A 20334-nucleotide genomic window follows, 5' to 3' on the forward strand; every position below is an offset into this window, starting at 1 on the left:
TATATTTTGTCATAAATCAAACTACGAGGTGTGGCTAGAAAAAAACCGGACTAGTACTGGTGAAACAATAAAACGAATGCAATAAGGCTGAAAGTCGCGTGGCCTGTCACGTGACTCTCGCTCCGCCTACTGCTCGAGTTTCATCTGCCTCCTGCACTCAGTCTGCCCATGGCGTCTGTTTTAAGTAGTTGACGTTTTGTCTGTGCGTCGGAAAATGTTGAGTGTACAGGAAGAACAGCGTGTTAACATCAAATTTTGTTTCAAACTAGGAAAATCTGCAAGTGAAACGTTTGTAATGTTACAACAAGTGTACGGCGATGATTGTTTATCGCGAACACAAGTGTTTGAGTGGTTTAAACGATTAAAAGATGGCCGCGAAGACACCAGTGATGACACTCGCATTGGCAGACCATTGTCAGCAAAAACTGATGGAAACATTGAAAAAATCGCTAAACTTGTTCGACAAGATCGCCGTTTAACAATCAGAGCAGTGTCTGAGTTAACAGGAGTTGACAAGGAAAGTGTTAGGCAGATTCTTCATGAAAGTTTCAACATGAACAAAGTGTGTTCAAAAATGGTTCCAAAGTGTCTCACAATTGAACAGAAGGAACGCCGAAGAATGATTTGTTCTGACATCCTGGCAAACATTGAAAGTGATCCCACCTTCTTACAAAATGTTATTACTTGCGATGAATCGTGGTTTTTTTTACTTACGATCCCGAAACTAAACGCCAATCGATGCATTGGAAAACTCCTGGTTCTCCACGACAAAAAAAAGCACGAATGTCAAAATCGAAATTCAAGGCAATGATGATTGTTTTTTTTTTTTTTGACATCAAAGGGATTGTGCACATTGATTGGGTACCAGAGGGACAAACAGTGAATCAGCATTACTACATTAGCGTCCTGGCTACCCTACGTGAGCGATTACGGAGAAAACGGAACGATTTGTGGAGAAAAAAGTCATGGATCCTTCACCAAGACAATGCCCCAGCTCACAGTGCGTTGTCAGTGAAGACGTTTTTGGCAAAACACAACATTCCCATCTTAGATCATCCACCCTACTCGCCTGATTTGGCCCCCTGTGACTTTTTTCTTTTCCCTAAAGTCAAGTCAGCTTTGAAAGGAACTAGATTTGAGACTGTTGAAGCAGTAAAAGAAAAAGCGACGGAAGTAATGTATGGACTTACCGAAAATGATCTGCAGCATTGCTATGAACAGTGGAAAATTCGTATGGAGCGGTGTAGAGACCGAGGAGGAGAGTACATTGAAGGAGATAACATGAAATTGTAAATAATTGTAAATAAATGTTTTTACCAGCATCAGTCCGGTTTTTTTCTAGCCGCACCTCGTAAGTAAAATCTGCGTCTTTGGACGGCTGCTTCGGCTCGCGCAAGAGTGGCGGAGAGACAGAAAGCTGGGCTACAGCTGGCCGTTGGCGGTGTTGCAGGGAGCGGGGCTGAGAGGCGGCGCCGGCGCCATGTCCCACCACAGCGACGACAACATGCTGATCGCGGGCAGCGACTCCTTCTGGGAGCCCGTCAACTACAAGCGCACCACCCGCCGCATCGAGGACGGCTACCGGCTGTGCACGGACCTGGTCGCGCTCGTGCAGGAGCGCGCCGACATCGAGAAGGCCTACGCCAAGAGCCTGCGCGGCTGGGCCAAGAAGTGGAACGAGCTCATCGAAAAGGGTCAGTAGCGACAACTCGAAACCATTTGTGTGACCCGACTCTAATAAAATCGTCGGAGCTTCGCCGAGATCTGTCTGACTAAATTTACTTTGCTACGAACAGTGAGACTCTGAAAGGGCCAGTACCGGTTGCACACAACAGCACATTTCTGTAGAGCTGCTAGACTTTGCATGTGTCAGAGTGCCTGCGCAGACACCCAAAGTATTAAGATTTGTCCGTAATCATCACGGTTTCTAGTTTAAATTATGGTGTAACGGGGGCCCCTGCTAAAATTACGGAATTCGCTATTTGATTTGTTTTAATAATTCGACAACAGTGTTTCTCGTTGCAGCAGTGTGTGAACCACTTTTGTTTGCCTGATACAATATTTTAACGTAGCCTGGAAACTCCTTGTCATTAGCAATACAGAATATATATTTTATTAATGCAAGAATCGTGATTAAAGTTCAGTTTTTACTTATTTCAAAATTCCTTTCAGTGTACTTACCAATTATGCAATGTTCTTGACTGTTCTGCCCTTCGAAAATTGATCTTGTTTCACACTCCACTAACAGTTTGCTTTAAGGTAACATTTGCGCTTTATATTTCGAAAAACGAAACTTTGAAACCTAGTTTTTAAATTCCCAGTACGCTTTCTTCTCTTTCTTAATAGGGCTTAAAGGTCTAAATGTTTACGGTTCAAATGTTATAGCTATGCTTCAAATCGAGAAAGTCTTTTTAAAAACAATTCCGACATCTGGTCCTCCCCTCCACACCTCTCCAATTGTTGTTGTTGTTGTTGTTGTTGTTGTTGTGGTCTTCAGTCCTGAGACTGGTTTGATGCAGCTCTCCATGCTACTCTGTCCTGCGCAAGCTTCTTCATCTACCAGTACCTACTGCAACCTACATCCTTCTGAATCTGCTTGGTGTATTCATCTCTTGGTCTCCCTCTACGATTTTTACCCTCTACGCTGCCCTCCAATACTAAATTGGTGATCCCTTGATGCCTCAAAACATGTCCTACCAACCGATCCCTTCTTCTAGTCAAGTTGTGCCACAAACTTCTCTTCTCCCCAATCCTATTCAACACCTCCTCATTAGTTACGTGATCTACCCATCTAATCTTCAGCAATCTTCTGTAGCACCACATTTCGAAAGCTTCTATTCTCTTCTTGTCTAAACTATTTATCGTCCATGTTTCACTTCCATACATGGCTACACTCCATACAAATACTTTCAGAAACTACTTCCTGACACTTAAATCTATACTCGATGTTAACAAATTTCTCTTCTTCAGAAACGCTTTCCTTGCCATTGCCAGTCTACATTTTATATCCTCTCTACTTCGACCATCATCAGTTATTTTGCTCCCCAAATAGCAAAACTCCTTTACTACTTTAAGTGTCTAATTTCCTAATCTAATACCCTCAGCATCACCCAACTTAATTCGACTACACTCCATTATCCTCGTTTTGCTTTTGTTGATGTTCATCTTATATCCTCCTTTCAAGACAATGTCCATTCCGTTCAGCTGCTCTTCCAGGTACTTTGCTGTCTCTGACAGAATTACAATGTCATCGGCGAACCTCAAAGTTTTTATTTCTTCTCCATGGAAGTTACTTCCTACTCTGAATTTTTCTTTTGTTTCCTTTACTGCTTGCTCAATATACAGATTGAATAACATGGGGGATAGGCTACAACCCTGTCTCACTTCCTTCACAACCACTGCTTCCCTTTCATGCCCCTCAACTCTTATAACTGCCATTTGGTTTCTATACAAATTGTAAATAGCCTTTCGCTCCCTGTATTTTACGCCTGCCACCTTCAGAATTTGAAAGGGAGTATTCCAGTCAACATTGTCAAAAGCTTTCTCAAAGTCTGCAAATGCTAGAAACGTAGGTTTGCCTTTCCTTAATCTAGCTTCTAAGATAAGCCGTAGGGTCATTATTGCCTCATGTGTTCCAATGTTTCTACGGAATCCAAACTGATCTTCCCCAAGGTCGGTTTCTGCTAGTTTTTCCATTTGTCTGTAAAGAATTCGCGTTAGTATTTTGCAGCCGTGACTTATTAAACTGATAGTTCGGTAATTTTCACATCTGTCAACACCTGCTTTCTTTGGGATTGGAATTATTATATTCTTCTTGAAGTCTGAGGGTATTTCGCCTGTCTCATACATCTTGCTCACCAGATGGTAGAGTTTTGTCAGGACTGGCTCTCCCAAGGCTGTCATTAGTTCTAATGGAATGTTGTCTACTCCCGGGGCCTTGTTTCGACTCAGGTCTTTCAGTGCTCTGTCAAACTCTTCACGCAGTATCATATCTCTCATTTCATCTTCATCTACATCCTCTTCCATTTCCATAATATTGTCCTCAAGTACATCACCCTTGTATAGACCCTCTATATACTCCTTCCACCGTTCTGCTTTCCCTTCTTTGCTTAGAACTGGGTTTCCATCTGAACTCTTGATATTCATACAAGTGGTTCTCTTTTCTCCAAAGGTCTCTTAAATTTTCCTCTAGGCGGTATCTATCTTACTCCTAGTGAGATAAGCCTCTACATCCTTACATTTATCCTCTAGCCATCCCTGCTTAGCCATTTTGCACTTCCTGTTGATCTCATTTTTGAGATGTTTGTATTCCTTTTTGCCTGCTTCATTTACTGCGTTTTTATATTTTCTCCTTTCATCAATTAAATTCAATATTTCTTCTGTTACCCAAGGATTTCTACTAGCCCTCATCTTTTTACCTACTTGATCTTCTGCTGCCTTCACTACTTCAGCCCTCAAAGCTACCCATTCTTCTTCTACTGTATTTCTTTCCCCCATTCCTGTCAATTGTTCCCTTATGCTCTCCCTGAAACTCTGTACCACCTCTGGTTTAGTCAGTTTATCCAGGTCCCATCTCCTTAAATTCCCACCTTTTTGCAGTTTCTTCAGTTTTAATCTACAGTTCATAACCAATAGATTGTGGTCAGAGTCCACATCTGCCCCTGGAAATGTCTTACAATTTAAAACCTGGTTCCTAAATCTCTGTCTTACCATTATATAATCTATCTGAAATCTGTCAGTATCTCCAGGCTTCTTCCATGTATACAGCCTTCTTTTATGATTCTTGAACCAAGTGTTAGCTATGATTAAGTTATGCTCTGTGCAAAATTCTACCAGGCGGCTTCCTCTTTCATTTCTTAGCCCCAATCCATATTCACCTACTACGTTTCCTTCTCTCCCTTTTCCTACTACCCCTCTCCAATTATCGTGTCTGTATGATTGGTAGCTTATCTCCAAACTTGGCATATCTTTCTGTCTGATGCTGAGATACCAGATACTCTTCCCTAGACCTCGGTAGCCCTGAACTGTCTGTTCGACGCGCCTCACTTCCACCTTACCCCACTTTCATTCGCATTCTTGGCACTTCCACACACCTAGAATCCAGAACTACAAGTACAGAGAGAGAGTAGACTGCACATTCCCATCTCAGGCAACCAAATACCAATTAGAAACACTCCACAGCAGACCTTTAGCCCACCCTCCCAGTTAGGGACTGTCATTTCACATCCTGCTTGCAGCACCCTCATTTTACGTATAATCATGTGACCGGCCTCTATCTCTGAAGTGTTTCTGTTGGTAGTTTGTGTGTTCCCCTTGAGGGTACACTAATAACCGCTACTGACCACCTCCCATCACCAGCATTCAGCCAAGATTGTGTGTAGCATCACTGGTGCACCTCGCTTAAGGGGAGTTGGAGCAGGGCCCTATCCCGACAATGTTAAATTTAGTGACTTGGCTTCCCTGTACTTCACAAAATACCGTAGCCATTGACATGAAACTTTTACAGCACATGAAACAGTGTGTTCTGAGTCTACTGAACTACAATAATTGCATTTCTGCCACTGCTTCCTGAAATACAATTTTTGAAGTACACAGTTAAAATTTTGTGTACTTTTTTGTATGTTATTCTAAATAATTTTAATTATACCTAACATTATGTTCTTCTTTTAGTTCAGTAGACTCAGGATATGTATGTTATTACTCCCTGAAAATTTGAATACTCGAAGTGGTTTCTGAGATTTAGGTAAAAATGCAAAAGAAAATGTAATTTTTGCAGAAACAGCTTCTAAAGTTTCAAAAGACTGTAACTCACTTAACTTTTTTTTTTTTAAATTATTTTTAGTCACTCAGAAGCACCCATACTATATATATATCATCCTCTTGATCTTTTTCCAAATTTTTTCTTCTTTCTGGACTCCTTAGTGGCCAACTGTGCTGCATACTCTGCTGCGTACTGTGCTTTATCAATGCAAACCATATCCAACTGTTCAAGTTCTCTGATGCAGTTTGCACCAGGATTAATTCCCATATGCTGTAGCACTTTCACCCTACCAATGTTGCCATCATTAAAAGCAATGACAGTGTCACTGATCCCCACTTTAGTGTCTTCATTCCAACAAAGTCCGCCCCAATAGCTGAATGGTCACCGTGACGGACTGCTGTCCTAAGGGCCGCGGATTAGATTCCCTGCTGGGTCGGGGACTTTTCTCTGCTCGGGGACTGTGTGTTGTGTTGTCTTCACCATCATTTCATCCCCATCCGGCACGCAGGTCGCCCAGTGTGGCGTCAAATGTAATAAGACCTGCACGAAGGCAGCCGGACCTGCCCCGTAAGGGGCCTCCCGGCCAATGACGCCAAACGCTCATTAGGTGAGTCCATTAAGATTATTGAACGACTCATTGGGATTTTGAGTCTGACCTTGCAGACACTTCTTCAGTGATTCAGGGTTTGCCGGGTCTCTGTATATAGGTTTTATGATATCCATGACTGCTGCTGGGATGGAATGTTTATGGCTGTGTGAACTGTTTGAGTACTAGGCATTGCGGTAATTGCATCATGAATGAGGTCCAGGAGGGCAAAGGTGGTGTACTGGTTTTTCATTAGTTAACAGTCTGTGGAAGAAGGTAGCCCATTCTGCCTGCTTCATTTTCAACAAATCCTCAGTATTATTTCTAATGGGCATCCCATAATACTGCTGTAGTTCATCAATCATTTTGTCTGTCAGCCTACTTCTTATGGTTTTACCATCAGAAAGTTTCTTGTCTCTCAGACTTTGTTTCAACTTTGTAAACCTGGTGCCCATCCTATTCTGGACATGACCAATACAAACACGTAATTTAACCTTTATAACACAGGAATCCACAGCCTTCTATATAAAAAAAATTACCACTTTTATTAGATCTTGAAGTAATGCACATAAAAATTTTAACATTTTCAACCGGCGTAGATAATATTTTAAAAAATTAGAGAAAATACGTCCCATGTGAGTTTATAATTGATTATAAATAATCATTTTATTCGGAAAATTGCGAATTTTATAATGAGATAAAAATCCGAAAATTTGATTTTTTTTTTCTGTTCTAAATCCCCTTAAGCACGTAAACACATCAGAGTAGCCATTGAACCTTGCTTGTATACATCAGAAAATCCACTATTCCTCGATGCATCTCCTCGTCCTGCTATCCTATGAATCTACAAACTATGCATTCCTTCCCACAGACACATCATGCCGTAAGTATCAAGCACAACTAATTGCATACCCTTCCTTAAACTCAAGATATTTTATGTTCCCACCAGACACTTTGAAAGTATTCTACACTCAGTCTGTGCCATCCTCACATTGTATTCCTATGCTTTTACTATGCAATTTTTGTCCCATTACCGCAAATATTTTTCCACTCTGTCAATCAATTTGCATACTTTCACCACAGTAGGTACAATGCAGATCTTCGTTTAATACCTGATGTATTGACCATTAACAGTTGACTCGCCATTCCTCCTCCTTCACACATTTAGAATGTTTCTCTAAACTTGGTGCTGATGTGTCCTCCCCCCCCCCTTCCTCGAACATGCACTGGGGGTTTTCCCCACCTCAATTAACAATGTTGTTTGACCACAAGGGCATACACTTAGGTGCACCATTCATCCTTCCACACAACCTAGACACTACTTTCTGCAGGTTGCGCCCAGAGGAATTTCCCTTCCTTGTGTGCCCTAGGCTGGGGCATTTCCTTTGATAACATGCCCTGGGCTGGTGCATCTCCATCAGTCAGTTATGCCCCACTCTCCTTGCCGTCCACTCTTCCACCATCAAGATATTTCATACTAACTGCCACCCCCATCCATCTTACATGACTGAAGGCATATTGCAAATCTATGAAGGGTATTCAAAAGACAAGGTATGAAACAACACTGTCATTATGACTGGAGTCTTTATTCAAGAGATCCCACTGTTACCTTGTTCCCAGAATTCCTGTGGTGTCACAGGAGCCAGTCCTCCGTGTGGCCTTCAGTTCATTATATGAGTTGCAGCACTTCCCTTTGATGTGCGTTTTTAGCACATCAAACACATGGAAGTCGCAGGGTGATATGTCCAGGATGAAGGGCAAATGCTGAAGCTGCTCCCACTTGAACTTGGCCATTACATTGTGTGTGACCTTGAAGACTTGTGGACATGCATTAGTGTGGAACAGAATCGTTCCCTCTGTGAGCAGTCCCAGCTGTATGCTCGTGATAGACTTAGTGAAGGCTACAGCGTGTCTCACAGTACATGTAACTGTTAATGATTTTCTGTGATTGAGAAATTCAATGAGTACTGGACCTTAGACGTCAAAAAAGACTGTGAGCATCAACTTGTGTGCTGAAGGCACAGCTTTTAATGAAGCTTTTTACCTTTTCGTTTGAACACTGTTTATGAACCTCCGTAGCAGTGTTCTGATACCCATATCTGATATTGTGTAAGCTCGTGTGCAAGTGCCACTAAGTAAATTCTTGCCTGATTGTGCACTCTGTATTCTTTTGGATAATTTTATTTCAGAGGACTCGCTGGATTCACCTAGTACTGATACAGGTCCTATCTCTTGTTAACCAGCATTTGTGATTATTTTATGACTATAGACTAGCTTCTAATGTGTTTTCTAAAAATGGTTAGTTTTTACATAACTACTTCCTCAAATTCACTTGAGTAGTTTACTTCAGATGAAAGACTTTGTTATACTGATGGCAGAAAATGTAGTTTTCTTCAATTGTGATTCAAGTATACTAGTCATGGAACTTCTGGAATTTCATTCCACAAAACCAAATTCCTTCACTATTTCAGAGACCAAATAGTTCTTTTCTATGATCAAGTTTGAGTTGAAATTATTCAAATGTGCTGTTGAACAGTTCATCATAGAAATTGTTTTCAATACTGTTATATACTCCACACCCGAGATTTCTGTAGTGTTCCACTTGCGGAGCTTAAGTAATGAGTGAAATTGTGGAAGCTTTTAGATCTCAACATTAGATAAAATTTTTGAGTAATGGGCAGTCCATCAAAATCAGGCCTACCCTATTTATGAATCTTTAGATTTTATTAGATTTTGATTTCCACTTTTTCTTCACATGAACATTTTCTGTATGTTACCTTGTACAACATGATCGTCCATTGTAACCTCCAGCAGTTATAGTTCAGTCTAAAGTGTAGGTGAAGCAGTTCGTGTAATGATTTACAGTCAGTTTTTCAAAACTGCAACAGTATTTGTGCTATTAATTGTTGCTATACTAATGAGGCTGCCAGCGTCATTGTTCCAATAATCCAGTACACCCGTTAAACAACTTGCAACTTGCCTGAAAGAAAATGCTGTGGAATCCCCGAAAAAGGCATTTTCTGCCATAATATCAGTTCATATCAGCTAAAGAATTTCATCTACAGTACTCTGCAAAGAACTGTACGGCATGTGGCAGGGGGTACTTTGTGTACCCCAGTCTCTTCTCCCATCCTTCCTTTCCTGTTGCATTCACGAATGATCCATGAGAAGAAAGATTGTTGGTAAAGCTTACCTAAATTGTCTTTTCATGAAACAAACACAGAGGGAGGCAGTGTTTTGGTTGACTGCTGTGGAGATTAGATTAGATTAGATTAGATTAGTTTAGATTAGATTTACGTTCATTCCAATTGATCTGTAGTGAGGAGGTCCTCCAGGATGTAGAACATGTCAGAAATACAACAATACATGACAAATATTTACAACTAAAACAAGTAAGCTGATGTACCATTCCACAGGTCCCAAGTGGAATGATGATTTTTTTAATGAACACTATATGAAACACTCATTTTACAAATACTAATGCACTGAATTTAAAATAAAAAAAGTAATTTTATGTATTTATAAGGTAATACACATGCAATACAACTACTATAATACTTCTTTACAATGAACACATTACTGCATTGAAATGGTGCAGAAGTTACATTGTACACACACACACACACACACACACACACACACACACACACACACTTACAATGATCACATTAGTGCACTGAAATTGTGCAGAAGTTCACAGATGATGTGACTTACCGAACGAAAGTGCTGGCAGGTCGATAGACGCACAAACAAACACATGAAATTCAAGCTTTCGCAACAAACTGTTGCCTCATCAGGAAAGAGAGAAGGAGAGGGAAAGACGAAAGGAAGTGGGTTTTAAGGGAGAGGGTAAGGAGTCATTCCAATCCCGGGAGCGGAAGGACTTACCTTAGGGGGAAAAAAGGACGGGTATACGCACGCGCGCACGCACACACACACACACACACACACACACACACACACATCCATCCACACATATACAGACACAAGCAGACATATTTAAAGGCAAAGAGTTTGGGCAGAGATGTCAGTCGAGGCGGAAGTGCAGAGGCAAAGATGATGTTGAATGACAGGTGAGGTATGAGTGGCGGCAACTTGAAATTAGCGGAGATTGAGGCCTGGTGGATAACGGGAAGAGAGGATATATTGAAGAGCAAGTTCCCATCTCCGGAGTTCGGATAGGTTGGTGTTGGTGGGAAGTACCCAGATAACCCGGACGGTTTAACACTGTGCCAAGATGTGCTGGCCGTGCACCAAGGCATGTTTAGCCACAGGGTGATCCTCATTACCAACAAACACTGTCTGCCTGTGTCCATTCATGCGAATGGACAGTTTGTTGCTGGTCATTCCCACATAGAATGCATCACAGTGTAGGCAGGTCAGTTGGTAAATCACGTGGGTGCTTTCACATGTGGCTCTGCCTTTGATCGTGTACACCTTCCGGGTTACAGGACTGGAGTAGGTGGTGGTGGTGGTGGGAGGGTGCATGGGACAGGTTTTACAACGGGGGCGGTTACAAGGATAGGAGCCAGAGGGTGGGGAAGGTGGTTTGGGGATTTCATAGGGATGAACTAACAGGTTACGAAGGTGATGCATTCTATGTGGGAATGACCAGCAACAAACTGTCCATTCGCATGAATGGACACAGGCAGACAGTGTTTGTTGGTAATGAGGATCACCCTGTGGCTAAACATGCCTTGGTGCACGGCCAGCACATCTTGGCACAGTGTTAAACCGTCCGGGTTATCTGGGTACTTCCCACCAACACCAACCTATCCGAACTCCGGAGATGGGAACTTGCTCTTCAATATATCCTCTCTTCCTGTTATCCACCAGGCTTCAATCTCCACTAATTTCAAGTTGCCGCCACTCGTACCTCACCTGTCATTCAACATCATCTTTGCCTCTGCACTTCCGCCTCGACTGACATCTCTGCCCAAACTCTTTGTCTTTAAATATGTCTGCTTGTGTCTGTATATGTATGTATGGATGGATGTGTGTGTGTGTGTGTGTGTGTGTGTGTGTGTGTGTGTGTGTGTGTGTGTGTGTGTGTTTACCCGTCCTTTTTTCCCCCTAAGGTAAGTCTTTCCGCTCCCGGGATTGGAATGACTCCTTACCCTCTCCCTTAAAACCCACTTCCTTTCGTCTTTCCCTCTCCTTCCCTCTTTCCTGACGAAGCAACCATTTGTTGCGAAAGCTAGAATTTCATGTGTATGTTTGTGTTTGTTTGTGTGTCTATCGACCTGCCAGCGCTTTCGTTCGGTAAGTCACATCATCATTGTTTTTAGATATATTTTTCCCACGTGGAATGTTTAGCTGTTGGTTTGAAAAAGTGATATATTTTTAATGACAAATTTCATTAAGGAGTAAATATATTGGGAAGCAGTAGTTACTATCCCTAGTTCCCTAAACAGGCTTCTGCAGGAGGTTCTTGAGTTCACACCACATATAACTCTTACTGCACATTTTTGTGCCCGGAAAACTTTAGCTTGTCTTGATGAATTGCCCCAAAAAAATAATCCCATATGACATTATGGAATGAAAGTAAGCATAGTATGCCAGCTTTTTCATTTTTATATCCCCTATGTCTGACACAATTCGCATTGCAAATAGGGATTTGTTAAGATGCTTCAGAAGTTCTGTGGTGTGCTCCTCCCAGTTGAATTTATTATCAAGCTGTAATCCCAAGAATTTAACACTGTCCACTTCTTCTATCTTCTTGTCATTGTATGTTAGACATATACTTGTGGGACACCCCTTACAAGCAATGTATGCTTACAGAAAAGTAACAGTAAACCACACCATGACGTACAATGCCCTCTTTTACCGCTTGTCATTTGATTTCACTGAGGATCTCTGTGATGCTTACATGTTTATTAAATGAATCTGTAGTGAAACACACTGCTTTTCTTTGGTTGTATTTCCTCTGTCAATCCTATCTGATACGGATCTCAGAGTGCCAAACAATATTAAAGTACTGGTCAAACAAGGGTTTTGTAAATTGCATCCTTCATGGGTGGGCTACACTTCCTGAGGGTTCTTCCAATGAATGTGTCACATTTTTTTCCTTGGATTAGAGTGACATGGTCATTCCGCTATAATTGCTACTTACATATGCTCAAATATTCATGTGTGTGATTATTTCCAGTGATTCCTTGGCAATTATGTAGTGATACAACAATGGGTCTCTCCATTTATTTGTGCACAATAGGCTACATTTGTTTATGTTGACTGTTGAGGGTCAACTGTTAATCCCTGCATCAAATGTCAATCCTTGACAGGTTTTCCTGCTCTGTGCTAAAATTTTCTAGAATTAAGACTTCTCAGAATAAAACAGCACCATCTGAGAAACGTCACATAGAACATGCGACACTATCCACTAATTGATGTTGTAAAAAGTGATTGTCCTATAAAACACCTTGGGGTATGTCCAAAGTTACTTTTATGTCTGAAGACCTCTCTCCGTTAGAATGAAATGCCGTATTCTGTTTTCTAGGAACTCGTAACTGTGTATGCTCCTATTTTGTTAGTTGGGCAACAGTGTGGAACTGTCTTCAACAACTTCTGGAAGCCAGGAATGTAGCATCAACTTGGGTGCTGATACTGCATACTGGTAAAAATGATAGCCAATCAGTTGACTTTTCCATGAAGTGGGGAAGGGTAGAAACAAGGATGGTGATGTAATTCTCCATTGGTAATGAGGCCATTACAGGAAGAGAAAAAGTGAAGATTGGACAAGGGTGGGGAAGAAAGTTGACAATGGCTTTTCCTTTAAATGAGTTTCTTAAACCACATTAAACCTAAGTCAGGGTGGTGGTGGTGATGCCACAGATTTGAAGCTAGCATGTTGCAACTGAAAGTACAGTGCTCTAATCTCTGCACCACCTCATTCAGTTCTTGTTGTGAAGTTGTAAATTGTTTGGTACCAGTGCTCATAATAAGTGATAGGTTATGTTCCAGGCACCCATAAAAATGCTCAACAGAGGAACTTGTTCTGGTCACCATTCCAAAGACTTGTTTTGCTGGAGCTCTCCATGACCAGCCTATCCCTTCCAGATCTCTTCATTTGCCTGTGATTGTTGCAACCACATTCTCTTTGCTGTAGTGAAGCATTAGTCTTTCTGTTAATGTGTACAATGCCCCACCACCACTACTTTGTTACCCAAGTAACAGTGCCTTGATGCCTCAACAAGTCAGTACATCTCTTAGCAACATATCTTTTCCTTTACTTAAGTAGTGGCATAAAGTTCTTTTCTTTCCATTTTGATTCAATACCCTCATAATTAGCTACCTGATCTACCATCTCATCTCCAATATTCTTCTGTAGCACCACATTACAAAAACCTTATTCTCATCTGGTCTGTACTATTTATTGTCCATGTTTTGCTTCCATCTGAGGACACACACTCACAAATACTTCAGAGAAAATGATGAACACTTATGTTTATGTTGGAAGTTAACATATATCTCTTTTTAAAAATCACTCTTCTTGCTGTTGCCAATGTACATTTTATATCCTCTTTTTCTGCCATCATAAGTTATTTTGTTGCTCTAATAACAGAAACATGTCTACTAGTTTTAGTGGGTTAATTCATATTCTAATGCTCTCACCTTCATCTGATGTAATTTGGTTAAGTTTCATTACCCTGGTTTTGCTTTTGTTGTTCATTTTAAAATCTTCAGAGACAAGGACATCGTCAGAATTTTCCCTGGGAAGTGTGATAAAATGGTTTTGTAATTAACCTGTCAGCACCTTGCTTCTTTAGTATTGGGATTATTAAATTCTTTTTCAAGTCTTAACATACACATGCGTCTTATACCATGCTTACTAGGTTGAACAGTTTTGTCATGATTGGTTCTCCTTTGCTTTTTTTTATAATTCTGAGGAGATGTTGTGTATCCTAAGAGTCTTGTTTTTACTTAGATCTTTCGTTACTCGTTGGATTTTTCTTGCAGTCTTCTGCCCCATATGTTTTTTGTCTCCTCCATGCCCTGTTTCCATAATATTGTTGTAAATTTCATTTCTATTATGTAAACTTTCTCTATATTACTCCAGTCTTACAGCTTTCAATGCTTTGCTTTGGTTTGCATAATAGATTTATGCCAGAACTACAGTAGCCAAATAATCAATGATTATTTGTCAGCAATATTGCAGTGTAGTCTCTTGTCAACATTGAAGGCTCTGCCCAGTCCCATGTGTTCCCCACTTCCCTGTGCAAGACATACCCAACTAATATTGTTCAAACCACCAATTCATTATTTGATGAAGGAAGCAGTTACATACTGTGAGAACCTAACAAATTAGAAATGTATTATTATGGTAGGCAAGGTATTCCTTATAACTTTTCTCTCCTCGTAAGTTTCTCTCAACAGTTAATATGATGCTGATTCATTCCCCTCCCATTCTTGTTGTATCTGAACTATTACTCTACTAATAATGATGTCAATATCAGTAGATATAAAATTCTGATTTCTTTACCAAAATATTTAGGAGTAACTTCAGATGACTTCTGACATGTGAAAAACACAGAGTAATCGTCATACAAAGTGTTACATGAAATTAATTAGACACATGGAACTTAGGGCATAACATTATGTTGCTCTGCTACAAAATAAGCATGCCCTGTTCGTTGTGGTTATATCATGTTAAACAAGTAGATATCACCTTATTAGTTATTCAAGATCTTGTGATTAAGCCTACTACCTAGCATTCTTGGCACCCACAGACATTAGGCAACATAATCAACCCAGGTTATGAGATAGGCGTAGTAGCAGCGGATGTTCCCATCTCACTGAATGGGTGTGCCTAAGTTCATAAGAATGTGTTGTGTCAACACACAAATAAGAGTGGACAGCATGGAAGTCATCAAATAGTTGGATCAGTGTCAGATACCAGGAAATACAAGTCATCTTGTGAGATGACTCCTCAGGATTGCAAAGACCAACAAATGGGGACTCACTTGCTGAACAGCAAATTTTGTTTATATGACAGATCATGAAAGATGGAATTGACTCTACCTTACACAGTTGTGACCATTCCAGGTGTGGGCCTGATATACTCTAACAGATGCACACTTAAGTTTCTGAGACAAGACGTTGTTATTCTTCATCCTCTTTTTACCAGGTACCTTTCCTTGAGAAATATTTTGCAGCAGTTTATGTGTGTTCCCATTCCTCATTACATGGCTGAGATATTTTTCTGCATTTTGCTGTGTTTAGGACTTCATTCTCTGTCTTCATTTTCTGGACAATGTCATTAATAATTTTATCTTTCTGCGACACTCTTTAACATTCTTCTGTATGGCCACATCTCAAATGCCTCAAGTCTTTGTCAGAGTCCACGTAGCAGTTCCATAAAAAAGGATGGGAAATACGAAGCGCTACAGAAATCGTAATTTTGTTTCGTGTAAGAAGTGGTTGAACGTATTAATCATTTTACAAAATGTTGCTTTGGCTTTGTTGACAAGGACTTCTAATTTCTTTGGAGTTACCCCTTTAATTGGTTCCCAGATGAATGTGTTTGTTTACTTGTTCAGCAAGTTTTCCTTTACTGTTATGATCACAGGTTCAGTAGGTCTTCCTTGATTATGAGTGTTAATTGTGTTTTCCTTACAATGATTTATAAGCCATAATGCTCACTACTTTCCATTGATTTGGGATACAATATGTTGAAGACTACTTAGGCTGTTGGCAAATATTACAGTATCATTAACATAGTGGATATTTTTCAGCTTCTCATAATTGAAGTTGATACCTTCTTCGATATTTTCAAGGGCGTGTTTGAAGACATTTTCTGAATAGAGCTTAAATATTAGTGGCAACAAAATACAACCTTGTCTCAGCCCTTGGCATAACTTCAATGTGTCACTTTCTCATTTTCTACTCACACAGCATATGGATTCCAATATAGATTAATTTTGAGCCAGAGGTTTTTGTCATCCATTCCACTATTTTTTAACAACTCGGCCATCTTACATTGTATTCTACCAAACCTTTTGATAATCAGTAAAACAGGTATAGACTTCACAGTTCATTCACCTGCCTCGAGATGACTGGGTGTTTGTGTTGTCCTCATTATTTCATCATCATTCATCCATGTGGCGAGATTGGACTGAGCAAAGGTTGGGAATTTGTATGGGTGCTGTTGAGTGCCCCACAAACCAACCATCATCATCATCATCATCATCATCATCACAGTTCATGTCTCAACACCTCTGGAATAAGATCTGAATGCTGAAAAGAGCCTGTGGAGTACTGACAGCATTTCTGGAGCCAAATTGTGGAAGTGCCATTTGTTCTTCACAAAAAAAATTATTCACAAAATAATCTAAAATTACTTTCAGGAGATGGCTCAGTGACATCACTGTTCTGGAATCACAATGCGTAAAAATAAGCCAAGCTCTGATTGAAGCCAGTTTTGAGGAATGATTACACAAGTTATACGTTTTATTGAATAGTGTTGTCAACCATTCTATTGGTTCTTCCTCAAACATCTAAAGGAATTCAGGAGGCATCCCATCTGGTACTGCTGTTTTCCCATCTTTCATTGCCATTACTAGCAATCACCCTTCTTCCACGATAATATGTGGTCCTGTTTTTCCTGTGACTTGAGGTGAATCTGGTCTATTATCATGGAAAAGTTCTTCCACGGAGTTTCTCTAAATATGTATTTATTAATTTTTGTCAATGATCAGCTTATTATCATTAACTACACATGTAGATGAGGTTGCATTCTTGCATGGAGGTTCCCAGTCTTTTTTACTGTCATACAATCATTAAAGTTGTATTTACTTTGTAAAGTCTCAATACATGAGTGTTTTTGTTTCAATCTTCTTTTGCTTCCCTGATTTTCCCCTTCATAATTTTGTTTGGTCTTACACATTCACCTGGGGTTGATTTTCAGCTTTTACCTATTTTTGCCGTTACTGTTTTGTACTAACACTATATGATTATACAGTTTGATTTTTGGTGTTTAATTATATAGCTACTGACATGAGCAGATGAAAAAATTCATTGTTTCAGGCCCAGAGTATGGAACAACAGAGGCTGCGTGGAAGGGTGTCTTGGTTGAAGCAGAGAGACTGTGTGATTTGCATCTAAAGGTTAAGGACAATCTATGTAATGACGTTATGAATCAAGTGAAAACGTGGCAGAAAGATACCTACCACAAAGTAAGCATGATTCAAATAAATGTAACAAATCTCTTCATCATACAGCTAATGGAAATTTAATGATTTTTGTATTTTTTTTATTGCAGTCAATGATGCAGATAAAAGAAAAGAAGGAAATGGAGGATGCATTTAAGAAAGCTCAGAAACCATGGGCAAAATTGTTAGCTAAAGTAAACAGAGCCAAAAGCGACTACCATGTGGCATGCAAAACAGAGCGCTCTGCTTGTAACCAAGAAAGAAATGCTAATGCTGACAGCTCTTTGTCTCCTGATCAGGTCAGTGAGTTCATGTTGTTTAAAGTCAGCATGCATGCATGTGCGCAGGCACACGCACACACACCGCTAATTATGGATGGAGTAGTGGTGAAGAGCAATTCCGACCCTGTACTTTGTTTCACATCAAATTTGAGTGCTTATGATAAGTTGCTTTTGATGTTCGGGTGCCCAGTTCATAGGACATGCCATGTCCGATTTTGTGCAGGCCTGGGTTTTTCAGATGTCACAGTTTTAATTGTTTGTTGGAAGTACCTTGATTCAGGGGACAACCACCTAGTCAACAAAACTATGCCATTGGTTACTGTACATTGTAACAGAGGATAGATGGGGCACACTGTGAGAAACCATTCACCAATTTAGTGCTGGAAAATAACCACCAACCAGAACAACTTGTTCCCTTTATGGTATGGAAACTACTAGATAACACATTGCACAGAGATGAGCGTGCTCACTTGACTTGACTGGGCACTCAATGCATGAAAGCACCTAACTTGAATTGATTAGTCATGGTACAAACTGACAGCTGGACACAAATACATCAAAACCCACATAAAGTGATTCAGCTCATTATTTTTGTGTGGAGGATTTTCCATGGCATCAGACTGGGCACTTAGTGTCAGATATCGCCTCTCACTGGTGAACAATATAAGAGCCTAATTTCTGATTATTTGTAACATATTATTCGACTGCATGACCCAGAAGTATACTGAGTATTCATAGCCTAAGATGAAATAGTACATATTTAGTGAAGCGCCCTGAAAATGTTGGTGATGCTGTATATACTGCTCTTTTATGTACTTTTCCACCTGCAGATAGTGATGTAATGAAATAGAGTATCCAAACTATATGCTTGTCTTTATATAAGAAACTGCAAACTTGGTTAAGATGGATACTGTTCATTGTGATAGTGGAGTGTTGTCACTTTCCTTTTACATTAGATCTGATTTGCATTTATAGACCACAGTTTCTTAATATTATATACTTTGTTTTTTTGCCTATTATAAAATATCTTTAAACTGATTGTATTTACAGGTTAAAAAGATGCAGGACCGTGTGCAGAAGTCAAAAGAAGATGTACAAAAAGCAAAAGAGAAATACGAAGCAGCCCTTGATGAGATAAATTCTTACAATCCCAAATACATGGAGGACATGACTGTAGTCTTTGACAAATGTCAAGAAATGGAGGCTCAGCGATTGCAGTTCTTTAAACAAACGATGTTTTGTATTCATAAGTGTCTGAATGTTTCTCAGGATCCAGTGTAAGTAGCAAATATTCATGGGCTGTATTAGAATTCATGGAATTTGTATTGTTAGTAAATGTGTGGGTTTGGGGGGGGGGGGGGGTGTAGTGAATTAAATACGGGTAAGTTCACATTGCAAACAGGCAAACTCATCATTAATAATGGAGGAGTAAAGGTAACAACTTACTATAAGATTGAGGCATCAGTGCTCAATAGCCCCATAAATGAGTCTGAAATCCACTCAGGTATATGGTAAATTACTACCTTTGCTCCTTCCTTTATTTATATTCCACCAAGAACTTTCCGTTATCATATTTTCAAACTTGCATTAAGAATGATGAAGAAAGTTGGTTAGCTCTGATGCTGTTGTTGCTTTTGCGTACAAAGTTACTATACATTTTCTTGTTTCACAAATGGTATCTGTAGGTGGTAATGTTTTAACTACTATCACTTTTTTTCAGTTTGCCTCAAATATATGAAGAGTTTTACCACACAGTTAATAATGCAGATCATGAAAAGGACTTGAAGTGGTGGTCAAATACACATGGTGTGAATATGGCTATGAACTGGCCATATTTCGAGGTAGAACCTGCATGATAGTTACAATTATACGTACTGTATGAAAATATTACTGCTTCTTTCTTTTTCTGTTCATTGCTAGAATGTAGTGTGTAGTGCATTTTTACTTTACTCTGCCACTACAGCGAGGTTATTGACAGATTCTTCTCTTTCGTAGAAGAGAGAAAGGGTAATGTTATGTATTCAGATGAAAATGATTATTACTTTTCCACAATTCTTCAGTAACACTGCAAATCAGGAATTAATTCTTACATGCTGTTTGTATAAAATATTACATCAGGATGTTTTAATAATCAGCTGTGAGGACATGTCACGTGTCCTGGTTGGATAGCTCAGTTGTAGAGTACTTGCCCTCTAAATGCAAAGATCCCAAGTTTTATATTGCAAACTGTAGGAAAAGTCATAGCTGCATCTACTTTAAATATTTTTGTAGGTATCAATAATAAAACTTGTCATTACAGAACGACAGTTCGCAACAATATTATGCAAAGGATAGTTGCTACTCATCATATAACAGAGATGCTGAGTCACAGATAGGCACAACAAAAAGACTGTCACAAAATGAGCTTTCAGGCAAGGCCCTTGTCTAAAATACACAACAGACACACATACACACACTCATGCAGACACAACTTGCACATTTCTAATTTTACATATGATTGAGCATCCTAGAAACATAGCACATCTGTAATGTCCCTTAGAATTTACTGTATGTGGCACT

At 39.8% G+C, this 20334-nt stretch overlaps 1 protein-coding gene across 9 annotated transcripts in view; it reads left to right on the forward strand.

The window, feature by feature from the left end:
* Positions 1 to 20334, forward strand: part of LOC124623161 (protein kinase C and casein kinase substrate in neurons protein 1-like) — a 528164-nt gene that overhangs the window by 482645 nt on the left and 25185 nt on the right. For all 9 annotated transcript variants that reach the window (XM_047148959.1, XM_047148958.1, XM_047148952.1 and 6 more), the window contains 5 exons: positions 1451 to 1694; positions 17370 to 17518; positions 17605 to 17793; positions 18826 to 19052; positions 19496 to 19616. In XM_047148959.1, the coding sequence (XP_047004915.1) occupies positions 1481 to 1694; positions 17370 to 17518; positions 17605 to 17793; positions 18826 to 19052; positions 19496 to 19616 (900 nt within the window). In that variant the 5' untranslated portion in view covers positions 1451 to 1480. The remainder of the gene's footprint in view (positions 1 to 1450; positions 1695 to 17369; positions 17519 to 17604; positions 17794 to 18825; positions 19053 to 19495; positions 19617 to 20334) is intronic.

The sequence above is a fragment of the Schistocerca americana genome, chromosome 7 (assembly GCF_021461395.2).
Source record: "Schistocerca americana isolate TAMUIC-IGC-003095 chromosome 7, iqSchAmer2.1, whole genome shotgun sequence".
Lineage (NCBI taxonomy): Eukaryota > Metazoa > Arthropoda > Insecta > Orthoptera > Acrididae > Schistocerca > Schistocerca americana.